Source organism: Gadus morhua, chromosome 12 (genome assembly GCF_902167405.1).
Source record: "Gadus morhua chromosome 12, gadMor3.0, whole genome shotgun sequence".
Lineage (NCBI taxonomy): Eukaryota > Metazoa > Chordata > Actinopteri > Gadiformes > Gadidae > Gadus > Gadus morhua.
In genome coordinates, this window is record NC_044059.1 from 21,984,466 (window position 1) to 22,006,965 (window position 22,500).

Consider the following 22,500-nt stretch of genomic DNA (forward strand, 5'->3'; position numbering starts at 1 on the left):
CCGAAAAACCTTTCAAACAAAAAAACACAGTTGAGTGGAACCAAGCTTGCAGGAACAGTCATGTTTCAAAAAGAATTGGAAGAATTCTGTCAACTTAATGCGCTCATGTCTGGGCTGGAGAGGGGCTGATTGAATTTTTTTACTCAGTAAAGAATTCCGCACTTGTTCGTGTATGCGTGTACTGCGTTTTTTTCCCACGGGCTCTCAGGTTATCTGGGGTAGCGGAACACCAACGGGGAAAATGATAACATCAGACGCTGGCATAAAAGAAAGCAGGCTGTGTACAGTAAATATAACAGATACATTAACAGAGTGCATTCATACACTCACTATCTGTCTCCATCTGTGTTTCTAGGGACTATACAAGCCGTTTTGTTTCTATCCTGTTCTACTATTGTTTTGTTCTATAGTGAACCAACAAACACCATTCACTGTACCTGTACACATATTTGTGTTTTGACTCTTGAAACAGGTAAATAAGAATGCATCCACACCCCGAATAAAATGTGGAGCAAAGCTCACACAAATAGAAATGGTTATTCAGCAACACACCACGCCCTCATATGGGCAAACACACATGGAGCCTCCCCATTGAAACATCTCAGCATGCCGAGCGTCAGTGTTTGGAGTGCTATTACTGTAGCATGCATGGAATCATCTGGGCAGCAATAGACCTTGAAACTGGAATGTTAGCAAAACATGATGCATGTGTTTTATAAGTAATTAAATTGCCTGTTGTCCCCTCCTCCTCATTACATTTTTCATTAAATGTAAGATTAAAGTAGGTATTATTCAGGATTATGAAAATACAGAAATGTGTGTGTGTGTGTGTGTGTGTGTGTGTGTGTGTGTGTGTGTGTGTGTGTGTGTGTGTGTGTGTGTGTGTGTGTGTGTGTGTGTGTGTGTGTGTGTGTGTGTGTGTGTGTGTGTGTTTGTGTGTGTGTGTTTATATATGATGACCAGATGTGTGCTTGGTACATTTCTTTGTCCCATAACACTGTGCAAAATGTAAGGGAAAATACATATTTAATATAATCCGACTCCATCTTTAAAGTAATTCACACATAAACACTTTTTAAAGATTTTCTATTCATGTCCCCGCTATGTATCCAGCTCAGTGGCCTTAAGCGTTGCAAATAGGATTGCCTGCGTTATGCCTCTGTGCCGATTTTCAGAGAATGAACGCTGCTGCATTTGTGGATGTGTGGCTCTGTATAATAGTTAAATATGTATAGTGATAAGTGATCAATAATATATATTTTAAGCTACTATTAATGAATATGTATCTGTCATAGCAGATCATTTTATATATGTTGGTGATATTATTAATGTCCCCTCCAGAAAAAACTTGATACATGCATACACCCTTACACACATTATGTGCCAACACACACACACACACACACACACACACACACACACACACACACACACACACACACACACACACACACACACACACACACACACACACACACACACACTCGGTATCTGGTTAAAGCTTTGTATCCCCCTCTCTCTCCATGTCATTAGAGCCTCCATGCTGCAGTTGTTTTCATCCTGTGGACCCACCCTGTAGTCCTGTAGTCCAGCCCCCACCTCAACCCACAACCCACTCTCATACTCCCATGTTCTTTGTTCTCTCTATGAAAAGGTGTCAGGGATTTGTTGATTTGTGTGTGTGTGTGTGTGTGTGTGTGTGTGTGTGTGTGTGTGTGTGTGTGTGTGTGTGTGTGTGTGTGTGTGTGTGTGTGTGTGTGTGTGTGTGTGTGTGTGTGTGTGTGAGAGTGTGTGTGTTTGTGTGTGAGAGTGTGTTTATTCATATGGCTGCATGTTGACTCATTTTTTATTTTTTTATTATTATTCTAGCGGAGTCAATATTTTCGCCACTTGTGTGTGTTTCAATGTGGAATGTGTCTGAATTTGCATGTGTGTTTGTGTCTCAGTGTTTGTGAGCTGTCAGGTTTTCTGTGCAGCTAAATAGGATTTCCCTTTTGTGAGGGATATGAAGGGGAAGTCAACCAGATGGAACATTGACTCAGGGAGAAAACTGGAAAAAAACACTGTCTAGAGTGACAGGCCATTGTAGTTTGCATCATGCATACACCCACACACACGGATACACACAGTAGCATACACCGAGTATCACACACAAATATGTTTATATACATAGATGCGCAAAGGGATGGCTTTGTTTTTCTCTATGACAACATTGTTTTGTTTGCAGCAGTGAGCTTACTGTGCTTCAGCAAAAAATCTGCGTCAGTCTTTTTTTGCAATGATAAATTAATTTGGTGTTCATTACAGTAACTCAGGAAGTAGTAGCACTGGATTTATTTTTGCTTGTTAGTCCCGCTCATATTTATGCTTCTTTTGCCCTGCGCTCTTGCATAAATTATTTGGCCAGGGAAATTGGTCACCATCAATGAAGGGTTGTCAAGGACACTGAATTCAAACAATGTTGTCCACCTGTGCTACTTCACAGATAATGTAACAATGTCATAGTGTGTATAAGAGACAAACGGGCAGCACCCCAGTGGCTTCATTTACAGATCATCAATTAGAAAATGCTTTAATGAATGCCCATATTTCTTTCCCTGTTCTTCCTCCCCGATGCAGTGAAAATATCCACCAGCTTATTTATCTCTATTAATGCTAATAGTTCTATTTTCTTTGTCTTTCACAGGGGACGGACCTCACCGGAACAACCCACCCCAAAGCCGTACCGCTTTGAGATACAATTCCGCCAGATTGCCCACAATGCTTCTCTACAACCGCTGTAGGTTCAGCCGGCCAATGGCTCTCCTTCTGTGAATGGCTGCTTATCGTACCCCTAACCCCGTCACCCTCCAATCGTTGAGCAAAAGAAAACACACAGCGGTGATCTCTTCCTCCGCTGCTAGTTGAGCAGAGGGGTTGCTCAACGATGAGGTCGCCCACTTGATGATGGTGAGGTTGCTAGGTAGGACCGCCGGCTGAACTGGGACACCATGAAGTGGGTGCTGGACTTCTACCGGACAGCCACCCGTGGAATTAAACGAGGATCGCCGTCGTTTGCCACCGCAAACTCCTCCAAGACGGAATAACGCGCTGCCTTTGGCTCCCGAGAACAGAGTGACCCGCAGACAGAGACCACTCTGCCTGTGCTCTCAAGTCGGTCCTTTTTTTGCGGGCACATGTGCGCGTGGGAGAGTGTGTGAGTGTGTGTGCGTGCGAGTGTGTGTGTGCGTGCGTGTGCGTGTGTGCGTGTGTGAGAGTGCGTATGTGTGTATTTGATTGTGTGCCGCCCGGGTAAGTGTTGGTTCGCTTCGGGTTTGTACACAAGAGACGCAGAGAAGAGGAGGAGGAGGAGGACAAAAGAGAGAGGATCTTGCTGAGAGACCACAAGGACCTCGAGAAAGACAATTTTTTCCTCTCTTCAAAGGCTGAGAGAGAAAGAGCGGCAGTGGCTATTATGGCTAAACCGAGGCATGGCCCTCCTCCCGCCCGCGACGCTACCCCGACCGGAGAGTGCGACAGCGGTAGCGCGCGGGATCAAGCAGGGGATGGAGCCGCACGCCGGGCCGCCTGGGCCCTGGCCCGCGGCGCGCTGGGCCTGCTGCTCCTGCAGGCCTGCCTGGGAGCGGTGTGCGGCGACAAGCTGGACGAGGGCGACCCGGTGGTGACCACCGTGTACGGCCGGCTGCGCGGCGTCAAGAAGGAGCTCCACAACGAGATCCTGGGCCCCGTGGTGCAGTTCCTCGGCGTGCCCTACGCCGCCGCCCCCACCGGCGAGCGTCGCTTCCAGCCCCCCGAGCCGCCCGTGCCCTGGCCCGAGGTGCGCAACGCCACCCACTTTGCGCCCGTGTGCCCGCAGACCATCGTGGAGGGCCGGCTGCCGGACGTGATGCTGCCGGTGTGGTTCACCAACAGCATCGACGTGGTCTCCTCCTGGGTGCAGGACCAGAGCGAGGACTGCCTCTTCCTCAACATCTACGTTCCCACGGAGGATGGTGAGTTGACACCCACCCCGACCCCCCATCCTCCTGTCTTCCCAGGTCTACTGTGGTCACGGCCTGGGGGGGTAGCAGATTGGGGTGTGCGGTGGGGAAGGGGGGAGGCTGGGGTGATGGGCGCAGGGACAAGGTTTGGATTCAACTTGGAACGTAGAACCTACTGTTTTGTTTTATTTTGGTAAGAGGGGGATGTCTGTCTGTCTATCTGTCTGTCTGTCTGTCTGTCGTCTGTCTGTCTGTCTGTCTATTGTCTGTCCGTCACCATGCGTGCCTGTCCGTCTGTACGTCCGTCCGTCCTTACAGAGAAAACGCATGACCCACTGCATGCATAACTGTGCATGCTACTTACTGTATCATATGAATCTCAAGTGTTCTCACATTACTAAAAGAAGGGCTTGTGAGAGAAGTGGATGCTTGCCAGAGAGTGTGTGCGTGTGCGTGTGCGTGTGTGTGCGTGTGCGTGTGCGTGTGCGTGTGCGTGTGTGTGTGTGTGTGTGTGTGTGTGTGTGTGTGTGTGTGTGTGTGTGCGTGTGCGTGTGTGTGTGCGTGTGTCTGTGTGTGTGTGTGTGTGTGTGTGTGTGTGTGTGCGCGTGTGTGACCCCCACCGCATATGTTTATTTAAATTCATCCCCATGGTTACTTTACCCCTCATCTATTTTCACTTCCCCTTCGCTCTCTCCAGTTTGTAGACCTTTTGATGTCTTTTTATAACAGGAATGTTTACCATAACAAGGCAAACGACAACAACAACCTACAGCATATATGAATATCCTACCCCATATAACACGCATATGGGCTGATCCTGCAAAGGTCCCTCTTTCCACCGTGGCACAGACCCATCTTCCTTATCGCACGGCCCCTCATTCCTCCTAGTCCAACCTCCGATTTTGAAAACCCCCCGAAAACTAAACGGTGTAGTTTCCGGTGACAAAGTGTATAAGGGTGTGTAGCAATTCGTAAAAAAAGACCATGGAAGATATCGACTTTCTCTCTCGTCCTCCTCCTCCATTTTCCTACTCCCAAGTCGGTCTCCGGCCCCCCCCCCCGCCTCGCCCCTCCACCTGGCTCCACTCACTCATCACGTCCCCTTTGTGAGCGCGCACAATGCCTCAAATTCATGGAACATAAAGCCAGCGTGACCATAATCAGCGCTATTGATAAGCGTGACCGGTCGGCCAGCTGATCAGAGGGCCCTAAGTGAGATTGTCATGCTTGTTCTTCCGTCTCCTTTCTGTCCGTCTCCTGTCGTTCTTTCTTCCTCTCTTTTTCCCCTCGCTCTCTCTTTCCTGCTCCCTCTGTTTCTGTCTTTAATCTCGCTCATTCTCCCACTTCCCTTTTACTCACTGTCTCTTCATTTAGCCGAACTCTGGAGTGCTCTTTTGTAGTAAAACAGCTTTCGCTAATGAGATCATATTTGGTCTTTTTCTTTGTGTTTGTTTCTTTATTTCCCTCTCTTCATCTCTCACACTCCTTTCAGTTCCATTCCTCACTCAGTCAGTCTGCTACAAACGCATCCATTTGCGAGTCTGTGTGTGTGTGTGTGTGTGTGTGTGTGTGTGTGTGTGTGTGTGTGTGTGTGTGTGTGTGTGTGTGTGTGTGTGTGTGTGTGTGTGTGTGTGCGTTACACCTGAATACGCGTGCGTTTGCCTTAATACGCGGCTGCATGCCAGCTCCTGTGTGCGTTTGTTGACGTGGTCCTCGGAGCTCCATGTTATTCTTTAGTCTTCTATTCATTTTTCAGTCAAAAGAATATCCAAGGAATGTGCCCGGAAACCCGGCAAGAAAATATGTAGACAAGGAGGTATGTATATTATGTATGCAATTTCTACATTACCCTCAACCTCCCCTACCCAACTCCCCCTCCCCAACCCCCATCCACAAATCCCACTGCAAAATGGAAGGCGGCTGAGTCCCCACAATATAGCAGTGACTTATTGTGTGTGTCAAAGCAAGTATCGGGCACGACAGCGCTGTTGTCATGGAGAAAATAACCCCACCCTTGTTCTGCTTTTTGACTTTAATTGGTCCAATGTACCTAGCTGGTTGGTCGTCGCGTGGTAAACACAGGTGTAGCTCATAACCATAATTAGAGGCTGGTCTTGCTGAGGGGCTGTCCTGTGAGCTAGCAATGGAGCAACGTGGGAGATGTAGGCGTGTGTTGAACCGTGTGGCTGCTCCGGAACACATGGGCTGCGTACCAAATTGCTAGGAGGCTTTCTGTAATCTTTCCAGGATCGTCCCCTCATTAGTTGTCTATTTGTGAACAGGGTGCATGCATTGAGACAGCCTCGAACGGGGACCAAATTGGACACAGCGGCGGCACTTCTGGTTGCCATGGTAATTGGAGGACAGCGAACATGCTGGTAACAATGCCGCCCTTAATGCTGACAAAATACAACACTGTGTGTTTAACACATGGTGCGCCTCTTAATGAGAACCAATTCAATCAGAGAGTAAGTAGGACAGCAGCATACCCCACATTTTTCCACCATTAGCACAACAACGCGATTGCACAGCCGCGTCGGGCCATGTGACACTGCACACTACTGTAGCAGTACGCTCCTGCACCCACCCAGTGTGACCCAGAACGACCAGCTCTCAAGGATGCATCCTAGCTGCCGGGGAATCACGGCCTGTGTGAATGGGAACAGACTCTGAATTCATGTGTTCACGCGGCGACACCTGTGTTTGCCCCGCTACGACGCCTGTCGTGAAAAGAGTCCACTGTCTTGTGCTCGGGGAGTCTGAGATTGCCATGCCACCCGTCGCCTCCTCCACGGGCCACTGGCCTGGTGAGAGAGCCTCCGTTGTTTGCCGGGAGAGGGTGGGAGGGTTGGAAGGGAGGGGAGAGGAGGGGGGGGGGGGGGGGGCAAGAAGGGGGGCCGGCGGCCATGGCAGAATTGACCATGTGCCAGAGAGAACAGGTCAGGAGTGTGTCCCCATACTGGCTCGGATGTACAAGGTGATGGGCAGATATTTGAAGACGATAGAAGAAGCGTGTTTGCTCCCACACACACACACACACACACATCCATGCGCAGACATGTGCGCATTGACACATTGTCACACACACACACACACACACACACACACACACACACACACACACACACACACACACACACACACACACACACACACACACACAAACACCCCATTGCCATCCCAGGAGATTGTGTGTTAAACAAGAAGATAGGCTGGACCTTTAGCACATGCTCTCTATTAAAAATGAGGCGATCTGAGTTCTATTGACTGGGGGGGGGCACCTTATCAAGCGGTGTTACATCAAGATAATGACCCTTGTCTCCCCAATCGTTGTTACCTCCCTCCCATGTCTTGCTCTCCGTCTTGCTCTCTGCCTTGCTCGCTCCTCTCTTCCTCCTCTTTCAAACACTTCATCTACCTCTCTCTCGCTCGCTCCCTCCCTCTCTCTCGCTCGCTCCCTCTCGCTCGCTCCCTCTGCCTTAATCTCCCTGCTTCCCCAGGTGTGTGTGTGTGTGTCTGTGTGTGTGTGTGCGTGCGTTCATGGGATAGCAGCTACCTCCCTAATAGGCGATGTGTGAGGATTCCTCAGGGTGGGCAGAAGGCAGCGTTATTAGTCCATGTCCATCCAACCTCCTTCTTATTAGATTGTTAGAGAAAAAAACGTGTTTTCCCCTCACTTGCTTTTAGTCTCTCCTCCTCTCCTTTCTAGACTTTCATTTTCTCTTGGCAGCGACGCCCTATAGCACACTATTTTCTTTTCTTCATTATTTATCAGTAACTGATGAAGAGACCGGAGCAGTGAAAGGGTACCGTGGCAGATCAGTAAGAGAAGAAAACAAGCAGAGAGCAGGAGATTTATTGAGTGGGGAGGGGAGAAAGAGGGAGGGGGGATGATGTAATGACAGGAGTGAGGGAGAGAGAGAGAGAGAACTCTCTCCCGAAGCACAAGGTGAAGGGGCGTAGACATCGTCTGAGATCTTCATCTTTTGTCTCTCCTCCCTTTCTCAGTGTATTTAAAAATCACAAGTGGAAGTTTTCGGCACTTCAAAGGGGTGTCTCTTTCATGTCCATTATTTTTTAATGCGCCTGCTCTCTGAGTGTGGTCATTAAATCCGAACATGCTGGGGAAGGGGCGGTGTGTCTGTTTCGGTGAAAGCGTCCCTCCTTCCACACCCACTATTATTTTAAGTGTTTTGCGGAAAGGATGTTAAAAAAATAATAATATGAATTTATAGGAGAATTCATCATCACACACATTTCAAAGTGTCTTAGGTGAACGTTAGTTATTGTGGTCATCTTTGTGAAACAAAAACATTCCAATATGTCAAACAAAACGCATATCGGCTGTTCCAGATACAGTACCACCATCAAAACCACCATCACCCTCCAACCCCAGCACCACCTTTAGTCCAGCCACAGCCCAGTTCACTGCATGGGACGCCTTCACAGGACTTCTTGAAATAAGCCACAGCAATTGGCCAACGATTGTTCATCAAGCCCCAGCCGCTGGGACACAAATCAAACCTGTCTCCGTCTGGAATAGATGTAATCTATCGAGATTGATGTGTACCCCAGATAGTCTAACAACCACACCTGTATTGTAGCAGAGAGACACCAGCTAAATGTTTATGGCGTAATGAGGCTGCAGGCTGTCAAGTTAGCGATATAACTATACACAGGCTTCATGGGGGGATGATGGGGCGCGCTAACGTCGTGCATAATAAAACGCATCCCTTTCTAAACACAAAATGGTCCGACGTCAACGAATAAACTGCTCTACCAGAGAAATCTTTTCCGACCCACAGTCGGACTCAATATGTGAATTCCTTCATTTGGTTCAGTTCTAATGGAAATACAACACTTGAACGTGCAGCAAAAAGCGAATATGATGTTAGACAAGTTGAAAGGAGCCAAACCTAGAAATGTATCTCACAATAACCGCAAGTGCGATAACTACACAAATGTGACTCTTAACAGTTTACAAAGAACAGGCTCCTTTGCATGCTGATGAATAAAACAGTTACACTATTCTCACGTTGCTTTGTGGCTCTAACACTCTGAATGCGTTTTTTGCGTTGAGAGCTGTCGAAGGGCTTCATTGTCATCATTTCACAATAAAAGAACAAGCTGCCGTTCGGGTTGAGTAGGCCCAGGGCTCATCTCGTCACGTGGGACCACAGGACAGATGTTAACGTTGGGGGGGATATGGCTATTATGTGTCTTTTTATTTTCCTAATCTAACAACCAAGGAAAAATGTGGATAGCTGCGTCATTTAGCACCCCTGTGGTGATGTCATAGGGGTGCTGCCATTGGGCAGTGTGGTGGGCGATTGCAACATGGGTGCGTCTGCCAGCAATTCAGTTCCTTCTGTGTGTGATTTATATGAGGCATTATATTACCCGCTGCCTCTTTTTCCATCCATTCCTTCCCTTTACCCATCCTTCTCTCCACCGCTCTCTCTTCCTCTCAACTTCCCTCTCTTCCCGAGGCTTTGTTCCAGTTTCATACGAGTTGAAGGAGAACCCTTTGGGATCTCCTTCCCTTCTCTATCGGTCTCTCTGTCTTTTTCACACACGCACACACGCACGCACACACGCAAACACACACGCACGCACACAACCATGCACACATGCACGCACGCACGCACGCACACACATACACACACATATGCACATGGATGCACGCACATGGATGCACACATATACGCACAATCACTCCCTGATACAGACACACACACATATACACACGCACGCACACACACAAATAAATACACTCTGAGACAAAATCTCTCAGAAGAGACATGAGCAGAAGGATCATTGCATCATTTCCTGAGTTAAGTAGCCGCTAACTTTGTGTGTGTGTGTGTGCGCGTGTGTGTGTGTGTGTGTGTGTGTGTGTGTGTGTGTGTGTGTGTGTGTGTGTGTGTGTGTGTGTGTGTGTACGCCTGTGTGTGAGGCCTAAGAGTACTGTTTTTCTCGGCCTCCGAATAAATTACTAGAAATGTTGGAGAACATATTATATATTGAAATGACGTATAAAATAATGTATAGAGATGCGGAAGCCGTTTAGGGCACGCCTGTTTTTATCAAATAAATAATATACACCATATGAATGTTTTAATTATGCATCAAAACTTTTTCTGTTTTGTATGTGTATGTAATGATTTAATGCAGAGTATGTAATAATTCAAGCTTTTAATCATAATAATACATCTTCTAAATAATATATCAAATCCAACATGTTATGATTACACCACAGTTTGTTTCAATCCCAGATACAATCTTGCCCCTCCCAACTCCCCTAGCAGCTCGTACATAGCATTGCGTGGCTATTTTTGGAGGTTTGTTTCGTGGGCCCGGTGGTGGCAGAGCTCAAGGCCGGGCCAGCCAAGCTCGCATATTTTGTCACCTCATGAATATTTCAGGTAAGAGAATCCGTCAACACGGCTACCAAAGAGAGAGACGAGGCGAAATGAGGAAAAAGGAAAATGTAACAGCTTCCACTGTCGTTTCCATTTCGCATGGCGGGCATTATTTATGAAGTGAGTTATCCTTCTCCCCGCTCTGAAACATCTAACAAGCTACTGAACGTTGGCACGCCATTTTCCTTGAGGATTATGATGTTGATGATGGAGGGGCCGGCTCCAGACTGTTCATGTCAACACCTCCGTGTTTTGGGAGTAAGAGAGAGAGAGGGAAAGAGGAAGGGGGGGAGAGAGAGAGAGAGAGAGAGAGAGAGAGAGAGAGAGAGAGAGAGAGAGAGAGAGAGAGAGAGAGAGAGAGAGAATAATGATGCAGAATCTACATATGTACATATGTGCGCTTCATCTCTGAGGATAATCACCGCTGGAGACAATTATTCCGCAGGCTCAGTGGTGACACATAGCCCATGGAAATATCCTAGCAGCTATAAAAGGGAAAATTGGGCAAATATTTGATGGCGGAGAATTGACCAATCATTTGATGGCTTATATGTATAATATATATATTATTATTTGTAGCAGTACGAAAAGATCTGGGAGATTCTAAGTGATTTGAAAGAATAAATTGACAGAGCCTACCTGTTAGCCTCCCTCTCAAGCCATCGCTCTAGTTTTACACTGCGTACAGTTGCATTCACTCCAATAGGCATATTTCCACTGAACACGCTCCTCCCCTCAGGTGACCAGCCCTCATTCACATAAACACACTCACGTCATCCAACACTCAGGACCTCTGCAGATCTGGTGCCTAGTAGTAGGAAATTTGGGTGGGCGGGGGGGCTGCCAAGTCCCTTTAATTACGTTGTGATATTAAATTGGGTCGATTTAACAGGAGCATTACAAGGAAGGGTTGGGGGATACCTAAACGTAACATTTTGGACCACACACACACCCACACCCACTCACACAATTAACAATTAATGAATGATGACATTGAATGGGATTCTGATTCCTGTTTGTAGAAATATGCCAAGAGAACAGTAGTCAATAACTTCATATTATTGTGTTTGCAGGGTGTGTGTGTGTGTGTGTGTGTGTGTGTGTGTGTGTGTGTGTGTGTGTGTGTGTGTGTGTGTGTGTGTGTGTGTGTGTGTGTGTGTGTTTGTGTTGGAAGTCGAATGGATTTTTATAGAACAGGAAGTTTGTGGCAGCACCAGGCCAGATGGTGGGTATGAGGCTAATTGCATAGAATCGGGACAAACAGCGGTGTCACCTTGGCCGAGCAATCAGAAGGAATGAGCGAGAAAGAGAGAGGGGGCGAGAGAGAAAGGCGGGTGGTAGCGAGCGAGAGAGTGCACCGTGCACCATTAGGACTAGAGCAGAGGGAACAGGAGGAGATACATGGTGGGGTGTGGTAGCCATCGAGTTGGATAAAATAAAAATTGGATGCAACACTCGCATGTGGTAGAACCTTTTCCCACGCAGCGAGGCGTAGCAGACAGAGCGACGCATTGGTTTGGGTTTGTTTGTTTGCTCTGGTTGTCTGAAGGCCACTGTCTGGATAACACTTGTTCTCAGAAGCACCAGCTTCTGGGCCTTGTCCAACCGGCACATCGTTGGGGGAATAACACATTGTTTTACCATTTCCCTTCCCTGTTTTACTAGATTACATTTGAGAGAAGACTTGTCAAATATTCATCTTGCGCGGCATCTTGTTTGCAAACTTGCCGACACCCTGCTTAAATCCTCTGTTTCGGTGTTACCTTGGTGCTGTGGCTCTTTAATTCAACCTTCAAAACAGCTCACTGTTTCATTTGGAATGTCACATCGTACGTAACATATAAAAAAAAAAAAAAAGTATCATTGTTATTTCCTACGAGTCGCTATCTATTTAGCAGTTATTTATCATGGTTGATCATTATTGCAGTTATTCAAGTGTGTCGGCCAAATCTGATCATTTTAAACTTATTTGAAAAGGAATTTGCTTTTTCGAGACCGAATAATTACTATCAAAGCTTTTAGAAGTATGTAAGGAAGGACGATAAAATGTAATGCGTGCGGTAAAATAGGTCATGTCCCTATGAATACAGAATGTGAATAAAAGCAGCTGTATGAAGACTGTGCCTGCTTTAAAGTCTTCCGTAAGATCTCCTTTAGATCCATTTGTTGTGTTGACTAAATGTATGTAAATTATAAATTTACATTCGATTTAGGCGCCATTCAATGTACTTGCGCCGTCTTTTGCATACCCCTTCCTTTTTGTCTTTTGATGCGCTTACGACCACGGTTTTCACTTTCCTATCTAAATTTGTTCAGCATTAATATTCCTTTGTCTCTGGATTATGCATCTGCATTTGTATCATTTTTCCATTCCAGGACGGCTCTCGTTCACTGTAACCGCCTGGCCCCTCTCCTCACTGCGAGGCAAGGCACTGAGGGCATGGTGTTAATCCACTTTAAATGTCTTTCTAAGCCAAATTGCTTGGAAAGACATGGGAGACTTTGCTTAGAGACACCTTGTGTACTGTAACACGTAGATCTAGACTGCAGTAAATATGCCGCAAAGTGACAATAGTGGCCCTCGAGGCAACCTTGGGCTTTATAATTAGTTTCTGTGTGTGCCCAGAAGCCTTGTTTGTGAACAAAAAAAAACATAAAATTGCCATAAAAGGCCCCTGCAGCCTCCAGGTGCAAGTGTAATGGGGCTGCTTTAGCACTGCTTAATTTCTAATTAATCTGCCCGAATGCATATCCATTTCAGCGCTTCATTTATAAATGTATCCTTCATGGATCTATATTTATCTATTGTATTCATTTAGAATTGATCACTCCCATGTCTGGTTTTAGTCTAAACCTTTCTCAAAATGAACAGCAAGAATAACAGCATTCTCTTAAAATGTGGGTCTTGGTCTGGGTTTCATTCACTGTACAGTTGGGTTTGGTCGAGGTAGGATGTATTCGATAAATCTTTGTTAAAAGTTTATCGTTGACATCTTATCTCCCCTCTCGCTCTCTCACTCTTTCGCTCTCTCCCTCCTTCTTTATCTATTTTATTTTAACATTCTTCACACATCAGGCAGGAAAGGCCGGTTTTGTCTGTCCCCAAAATGACATTGATGAAGCAAACAGACACACTACAACCGGGCAGCCAGAGCCAAAGAAAGATCCACAGCATATATTGTGTGTGCGTATTTGTGTGTGATTGCCCTAAGCAATGTCTCCCTTCCCTCTTTCAGCTTCTAGTTATAGTCGGGCGCTGGCTGTTGTACGGCGTCCGCAGATGTGTTCAATCGTGCAACCCACTTCACGGAACCTTGCCCTAGTTACGCACCCTGTCCTCTCTGACGACTTTTTTTTGGTTCTCGCTGTCTTATTGACCTTTCCTTTGCTTATTTTTATGTCCCAATACCTGGTTTTGATTTATCACCGGTTTGTTGTTTGCCATTGCCTCTTTCAGAGTTGCATAGAGCTGCATTAGCATTACAAAGAGAGATCCACCAAAATATATTTTCTCCAATCTGTACGTGTTTTGAGATGTGCTCATTACGATGCCAGGATGGTTGAGGAGGAAACACAAACACACACACACACATAAACACCCAATCCTGCACACACACACACACGCATGCACGCACACACGCACACACGCACACACACACATGCGCACACATTGCATGACTGCTGGTCGTGCACCCTCTCCCCCTGGCTGGTCCTTTATTTCTCTTGAGAAATGTCTCAGGATCTAGACATCATTAACCACCTTGGATCCCCTGGGTGGTCGTCGTTTAATGTTTAATTTCACACCACAAGGGGAGGAGGAGGGGCGGAGGCCTTGCGGGTGAAGGAGGAGGAAGAGGAGGAGGAGGAGGAGGAGGAGACACACAGGAGGGAAGAGGGAGAGATGGCAGAGCGGTGTAGGGGGCGGACGTGTTTGTGTGCGTGTGTTTGTGTGCGTGTGTTTTCCTGGTCATTTTTTGTGAACCCGGCAATTAGTCACACTATGGCATTTAGTCTGCGTGGTTTGTAATGGAAGCCTTAAGCCTTCTGCCTGTCAAGTTAAGCCCCCCCCCCCCCCTCCCCCTCTGCTCACACAAACACACACAGAGACACACACACACACACACACTAACGTGCACACACCCACACAAACTTCTTTAGAATCAATGTCCCTCTCTCAAACCTTTATGCTTTGCACATAATAAATGATAATGATGATTAAACCACATGGTCATTTATTTTAATACATGAAATTAGAAGGTAGAAAGACTGTCACACTGGAAGAAAAAAAACTCACAAGCGCACACACACAGACACACACGCACACGCGCACGCACACACACACACACACAAGATAACTCAGTTAGTCTGATGCGTCTGCTGCTTAATCTGTGTGTGTGTGTGTGTGTGTGTGTGTGTGTGTGTGTGTGTGTGTGTGTGTGTGTGTGTGTGTGTGTGTGTGTGTGTGTGTGTGTGTGTGTGTGTGTGTGTGTGTCAGCACATCAGTGACAGCTTGGAACACCTCAGCAACTTTGGTTTGACACCAACTGTCAATAACCAATCACTCCTTTCATTAAGTTTATTTGAAGAAGGGAAATGGGCCGTGGGTGTGAACTCGTGTGTGTAGGTGCACATGCTTAGGACGCACTTAAGTGCACACATGCTGGAAATAATGAGAACGCACCTTAAACAAGTTACAATTGAATTGCCTTTGCACTCATATGGTTATGAGCAGATTCATAGATAGAATTCTGTTTGCGTGTCTTCCTGTGCACGTGTGTGTGTGTGTGTGTGTGTGTGTGTGTGTGTGTGTGTGTGTGTGTGTGTGTGTGTGTGTGTGTGTGTGTGTGTGTGTGTGTGTGTGTGTGTGTGTGTGTGTGCGTGTCACATCACAATCTAAGTCTCTTTCATCTCTCTCCCGATTGGTCCCTGGAGTTTTCGAGACACACTATCGTCGGGATAAAAGCCTCGGGAGGCACAACAGGAGGCGCATGTTTCTTCTTTTCCACTGCCTCCAATCAAATGACAGAGACCATTATTAGGTTTACTCACACCTAACACCAGCAAGCTCTAGCAATTTTCTCTCTCTCTCTCTCTCTCTGTCTCTCTCGCTCTCTCCCTCTGTCTCTGTCTCTGTCTCTCTCTCCCTCTCTCTCTCTCTGTATCACCCACCATCACTCTTTCTTCTATTTTTGCAGTTTGTTTCATCCTCAATTTTGAGTTAACTTCCCTGCCCCTATTTCACTTTCTTCCTCTTTTTCAGTTGTTTTTTTCCCTTATCTTTGTTGTCACTTCTTTTTATTTTTTTCCGTATCGGTTCACAGCAGAAAGATGATTAGTATTTTTTTCCCCAACTCTCTAGGAAATACTCTAGCCTGTTTTTTGGACATCTGAACGTCTGCCAGACCTTTTAACCTCTGTACAAAAAACAACTGGAAGCAGACATAGGTTCAAGTTGGATTGAGGTTTTGAAGTCACTAAATACTATTTACTAAATTCTTCTAGTAGTACTACAATGCTGCTGGCTGGTCAATAAGGAAATTATACTTCAAACTTATCTAGTAAATAATACTATTTTAGAGTAAAAGCAGCATATGTATTATTAGGGATAAAAGTCCCTGGGACAAGACGTTAAGAACAGGTGTGTAATGGTTGGGCTGCAGTGACTAAACATAAACTCTTCGAAATGAATAACAAGAACTCTAATTCTGTTTTTCATTTTAAAGAGATTTCTATAATGGTACACAGAAAGATGGAATTTTCAGGATGGATAGAGAATAGACGAGAAGGATGTTAACATTTTTTTTTTCTCCCTGTGCATCAAGTGATTTCATTCCCGCTTTTATGTTGCCTTCAGAGACGGAGCAGGCATCCGATATGTTGTGTCTCTCTTTTCTTTATGTTTCTTTCATGAGTCTTTCATGTTTACTGTGCATTCGAATTCATGCTTCTCCCTCTACCATGTCTCCTCTATCTCCCCCCTCCCTCTCTCTTTCTTACTCTCTCTTGTTTTCGCTCTCGCTCTCTCTCCCTTGCTCTCTTGATCTCTTTCGTTATTTTTTTCTTTCTCTCTCTGGTTTTCCTTACCCAAGATACGTTCCGAGATGAGAAGTACAGCTGGTTCTACCTGCTCAAAGTGCTGCATCAATAACTCCATAGCTTAAAGGATTTGGCTGGTTTGTTAAGACCCCAGGTTAATTGTTGACATTAATGTTTGTAAATGATTGTTGTTCAACTCACCACCACCCGCGGTGAGCACGTGTTCCGAAATCGGGCGGTTGGCGATTCCATTGACATCCATTGTGTTTCAAAGAATTGTTCAGCAGCTGCCAAAGCTGTATCTTTGTTTCGTCCAACACAAGTAGGCACCTACTAACTGCCCTGGCTTTTTCGTTCTCTCCACAAACTAAGAAAGACGCATGCTCACCGACTTAAGAGATTGAGAGCTGAAAAGTTTGAATTCTCAGCAAAGATAATGGCTGTATGTGGGGCTACCAATTCAGAAATTCCCTGATTTCCCAATGTCTGAATCAGACGCTGACGATACTTACCAAATACGCGCATTTGGCGAACCCATTCTGCCGCACTTGTGCGAGCTACAGTACTCTGAATAAATTGAAATCAGACTGGCGGAGAGGGATAGATTGGGGCATACGCACACAACTGAAATTGAGTTAGCGAGCATGGGCATTGGTGTGTAATCAAAGAATTAAACTTTGGGATTTGTTTGATTGTGGAGAAACTACCTATTGTTCTTCATATACACTAACTTGTGTTTGACAAGACAAAGATATAGCTTTGGGAGCTGATAAACACTAGTTTGGAATACAATGGATGCCAATGACCGCGAGAGTGGGTAAGTTCAACAAAATCACGGCTGATTTACATCTCGACATAGACGATGTCAACAATTAACTTGTGTTCTTAGTAAACTGGCCAAATCCTTTAAAATGTACTTTCATGAAGGCTGCAGTGGGCAAGTGGACCTCTGAGGAATTTTTGGGGGGAGTTGGTTTGTGATGTTAACATGTTTAAGGACTTTAATTTGGCTAAGAGTTTGACAGGAGCAGTAAGCGAGAGAGGGAGACATTTTTATTCGCCATCACAGGAGATGTGGGGGGAAACAAGGGAGAGATTACTTCTTATTTCAGTTTGTGGCTGAAAACTTATTTCCCTATGCGAAAGATAGGAGAGATTGAGTACATAGTGCTACTACTACTACTACTATTACCCGCAGCCATGCGCCCTACCAGCACAACATTAGGTACGTTGCCTTTATGTTCTATCAAAGAGAATTATTCAGTTCACAGGAAACCATGTAAGAAGCTTCAAATCCACACGTTTGTGTATTCATGCTATGAACTGTGCAGAGGATGTGATGCAAGTTAAGTGTGCCACGCACATACTCGTGTGTAGGTCAGTGCCCTTCCTGCCTTTAAGTATTCAGACATTGGTGTGTGTGTGTGTGTGTGTGTGTGTGTGTGTGTGTGTGTGTGTGTGTGTGTGTGTGTGTGTGTGTGTGTGTGCGTGCGCACGCGCGCGCGCGCGCGTGTGTGTGTGTGTGTGTATGTGTGTGTGTGTGTGTGTGTGTGTGTGTGTGTGCGCGCGTGTGTGTGTGTGTGTGCGTGTGTGTGTGTGTGTGTGTGTGTGTGTGTGTGTGTGTGTAGAAAAAAGATTACATTAACATTAGTTGATCTATGCCCGAGGACACAACACGCATCTCTCTTCTCAAATTGGCCTTTTCTATCATAATAATAATGTATTCAAATTCAATACAACCTTTAACCTCCTCAACCCTAACTAAGATATTAACCTTCTCTGCACATGACTATACAGTAGGACAGAAAAGGAACACGAGATAACAAAATGGGAACTGCAGTGAACCAATTTGTGGCCAAGATGGCTGCCCTACTGTACTGCCCTGCGTACAGTATCATGGCTCCAGATTCAAGATGGAAGAAGCGATTTCAGGTCATCGATGACCGAGCTCTTAGCAATTCTATCGGCGCATTCGTTGGTTAAAAGACGGATGTTGAAAGGGAAAGGTAGGGGTGGATACATAGAGAAGCCTTAGGGAAATGAGGGAAGAGCGCCCGCTTGAGAGAGAGAAAGAGACATCAAAAGAAGGCAGGCTCTGTCACCTGCAGTATAACTCAAACCTGCTTTTTTTGGTCCAAACGTTTCAGCATATCAAAGCGATCACCTGGCCGGGGCCACGTCCGCCACATCAGAAGGGCTTGTCAGGCAGGATGAATAAGTAACACCTTTTTTAAAGAGGGACAGCGGTGTCGAGCTAGGTTGACATTTTTATTTCTTAAATTCTTCCCTTTTCTCTCTATTTTTTGGAGACTATTACTGTAAGTGCCTTTTACGGTTGGGCTGCTGTCAAGATCTGAATGAACACAAGGCAGCCGTGATATCAGCAAATAGACAGAAAAATTTAATTAAGTATATGTTTCCCTTTTTATATCTCTCTCTCTATCTATCTATCTATGTATAGATAGATAGATAGATAGATAGAGATAATTTCCCTACAGGTGCGGGTTTGTCATGGAAATGAGAAATAACATTGACATACCTTTGCGAGTTTAGAGGGGACAATCTATTTTGTGACACAACAAGCCATGATTAAAAATAATATAAATAATTACACACCCAGAAAGATGACGGGAATTTATTAACGTGTGTATGTGTGTGCATGTGTGTGTGTGTTCTGGTTGGTTGCCTGTGTGTGTGTGTGTGTGTGTGTGTGTGTGTGTGTGTGTGTGTGTGTGTGTGTGTGTGTGTGTGTGTGTGTGTGTGTGTGTGTGTGTGTGTGCGCGTGTGTGTGCCTGTGTGTGCGTGTCCGTCTGTGTGTGTGCGTGCCCATCAATGCTGTTTGTGTTTGTTGGTTCAAAATCTCTCTATACATAACAATAATCAAAGGCGGGCGAGAACAAAGGCAAAAGGGGGACACTGAGGAAGGAGAGAGCAGTCCTTCAGAAGGACGGCCCGCCAGGGGAGACGGATGACCGGGGAAGGAAGGATGGCTTGAGGAGAGCAGGGAGGAGAGGAGGGGAGGCAGGAATGCGTCCTCCATCCTCCCTCTTCCGGCTTGGCTAGAGAGCCCCCAACGCTGACACATGCAATAGCAATCATTTACATGGTGTCATTTGTCTCCATTGTGCTGTCCTGATTGATGATAACATCATACCTCAATAGCACTGCCGTTGTAGCCCTGTTACTGAGAGTGGCGCCAGGGGTTGTGTTTTCTTTCTTTTTTTTTGTGGTCGCGTTACCCAATCACGGCTCCTGGTTTGAGTCCTTGTTAAGAACATTGCCGCTGTTGTTATCGCTCACTCAAAACCCCCACCAGACTTCCCGATGACCTGGGAGCTAATGCTCAATTTCAGCAGTCGCATTACCTCATCACATGCACTGTTTTTACAACATGTCAATTTGTGAAGGTATGCAATTATAGCAAGGCTATAATAAAACATTGTCAGACAATGGTCTCTCTCTCCATTAGTTTGAAATAGGACTGGTAATGGGGAAGTATAGGAAAGGAGTATTTCATCATTGTTTGCATGAGGATATATAAAAGTGACTCAGTTAATCAGATTAGTTAGTAAAAAAAGAAAAGTGTTTTATAAATGCATCAATTTTAAAATAACGTTTTGGGTCAAATATAGGATTAAGGAAATAGGATTTATATAGCTGGTAACAATATTAAAGTAAAATGAATGAAACATTTATTGTTTCCAGCATTACAGTGTCCGCATATGTCCTCAACATTGAGTGCTCACAATGCAACCATCTTTGAATTCCCTAGCATACCATAGATAATTAACTTCAGGCACAGATATTGCCGGTAGAGTCCTCAATGCAGACTATTAATTATGGCCTACATGGTGAACATCATAAGAGGCAGTAATGGCCTATTTCCTCACCTCAGACTCCTTTAACAGCGCTCTCCTTACCAGAGACCTCACAGTACCTTAGACCGGCTCCAATTGACTCCTATTGCATGCTGCTTGTGCGTGCGAGGAACCCAGCCAGAGTCAAAGCCCATAACATTGTACTCTAACTGTAATCCATTTGTTCCAGCAAGGCATGCTGGGTCTTCTAGTCAGCAAGCTGGCATCAGGAGGGGAGACACACCGCTCTGTACTCTGTCCATGAGGATGGAAGTGAGGCTAAAGCACGGAACCCCCCTGTGGCCCCATCCATCTGTCACAAAGACACACACACACACACACACACACACACACACATGCACACGCACACCATAAGCACACACAGACAAACATACACAGACACACTTATACACACACGCACATGCACACACACACAGACACACACATGCACACACACACACACACACACACACACACACACATGCATTCCAACAAGTCTCTTGTGCCGGCATAACAGACGTGTGCGAAATAGCTCAGGAAGTTGTGTTGCCGTTTAGCAGATGCCTCCTTGTTTATTTTGTGGTTATTTTTAAATATATATGTTTCAAATTTGAAACAAATGCAGAAGAACTAAAGCGTGTACCACAGGAGGCATTAAACGGGGCTAAGCCATGAAGTCACTATTTTTTGGACTTATTTACGTTCATTCAGATCCATGTCATTGGCAGAACAGGTAAGGGGTAGGCGTGTTGCTGAAGTCGGTGCTGGTCCGTATGTTTTGATTTTCACATGATATTGAGCCCTTTAGTTGCAAACTTTCTTTATTTCATGCCTAACCTTAGGTTAATCTAGCCAAACCTTTACACCAATTCATTCCAACATCATACACACAGATACATCTTCAAACGGCAAACTAGCTTCCTCGCACAACTCAATCCAGGGTTTGCCGTACAAAAGAAGCTACAGCAAAAGTAGGCCAAAGAGAGAAAGACAGCAATACGTATACATTTATATCAACTATACAGTATATCAGTACACTTATGCAAGTGGCCCCCCTTAAAAGTAGTTTTAGTATTTTCCATTCAACATCATTCCATCATAACAACAGCCAAAAAGTACCCTGTTTATTCATTTATTGACAACAATAATTAAAGTCACAATCCTATTTTATCCCTGAATGAGGTCTTTTTGATTCCATGCCAGACTAGCCTAGCCACTCTTAATCTATCTGATTTAAAACATTTACTGTAAATTGACATGAAGTGCAAACACTTTTATAGACTCTTTTTTATTTTCTACAACCCTATTAGAAATATCAATTTGGATGATCATTCAATCAGGGTGAGAACGGTTTTCCACAGTATGGCCTGATAGAAGAATAACAACAAAGCATTATCAATAAAAATGTATGAAACAACTTCTGCTAGTTGGTTTTACATCATATTGAATAAAACATATTTTTTTACTTTTATTGGAATGTCCAGGTTGAAGCCAACCTAATTAGTTAGATGGTGGTATAGAGATGTCATCATCCGCCTCATAGTCTAACTCCTTTGGAGTTTACATGCTAAACGGCTAAATGGCCTCAGACAATATGCTCTGCAGTAGGGGCTAATCTTGAGTGCTACGCTCATTTAACATTTTAACTGCTGTGGGATTGTCCAATGTGTGATTGGACAATACTGGGCCTCTCTCTCTCCATGGATGCGGGCTACAGTTGAAAACCATGCATTTAGTCGGTGGGAGATGGAAAATACTGACCTAAATGACGCATGCCCATTTGGGGACTGACACCTGAAAATACTTGACTTACTTCCTCGTGTCTCTGAGAAACTGAGTTTGATTGTAGAAACAGTAGGACGTTCAGAAGGGGCGCTGTGCCTGGTCTATAGCCACTTCCGGGAAACCCTGCAATCACATATCTGCCCATGGTTCTGGTCGGCTCCCGGGGGCGCTTGCAACCGCGGCAACAGCTGTGAATTCAGACGATGTAATTGGCTGATGAAAGAGACATAATTGAATCTACTGATGTAGAAGGGCACCACACAAACTCTGTGTGTGTGTGTGTGTGTGTGTGTGTGTGTGTGTGTGTGTGTGTGTGTGTGTGTGTGTGTGTGTGTGTGTGTGTTTGTGTGTGTGTGTGTGTGTGTGTGTGTGTGTGTGTGTGTGTGTGTGTGTGTGTGTGTGTGTGTGTGTGTGTGTGTG

The 22,500-nt window shown here is 45.4% G+C and overlaps 1 protein-coding gene across 1 annotated transcript in view; it reads left to right on the plus strand.

Annotated features, from left to right (window-relative positions):
* Window positions 1-22,500, plus strand: part of nlgn1 (neuroligin 1) — a 178,500-nt gene that overhangs the window by 15,321 nt on the left and 140,679 nt on the right. Inside the window, exon 2 of the mRNA XM_030373259.1 lies at window positions 2,687-3,992. Coding sequence (XP_030229119.1) covers window positions 3,455-3,992 — 538 coding nt within the window. The 5' untranslated portion in view covers window positions 2,687-3,454. The remainder of the gene's footprint in view (window positions 1-2,686; window positions 3,993-22,500) is intronic.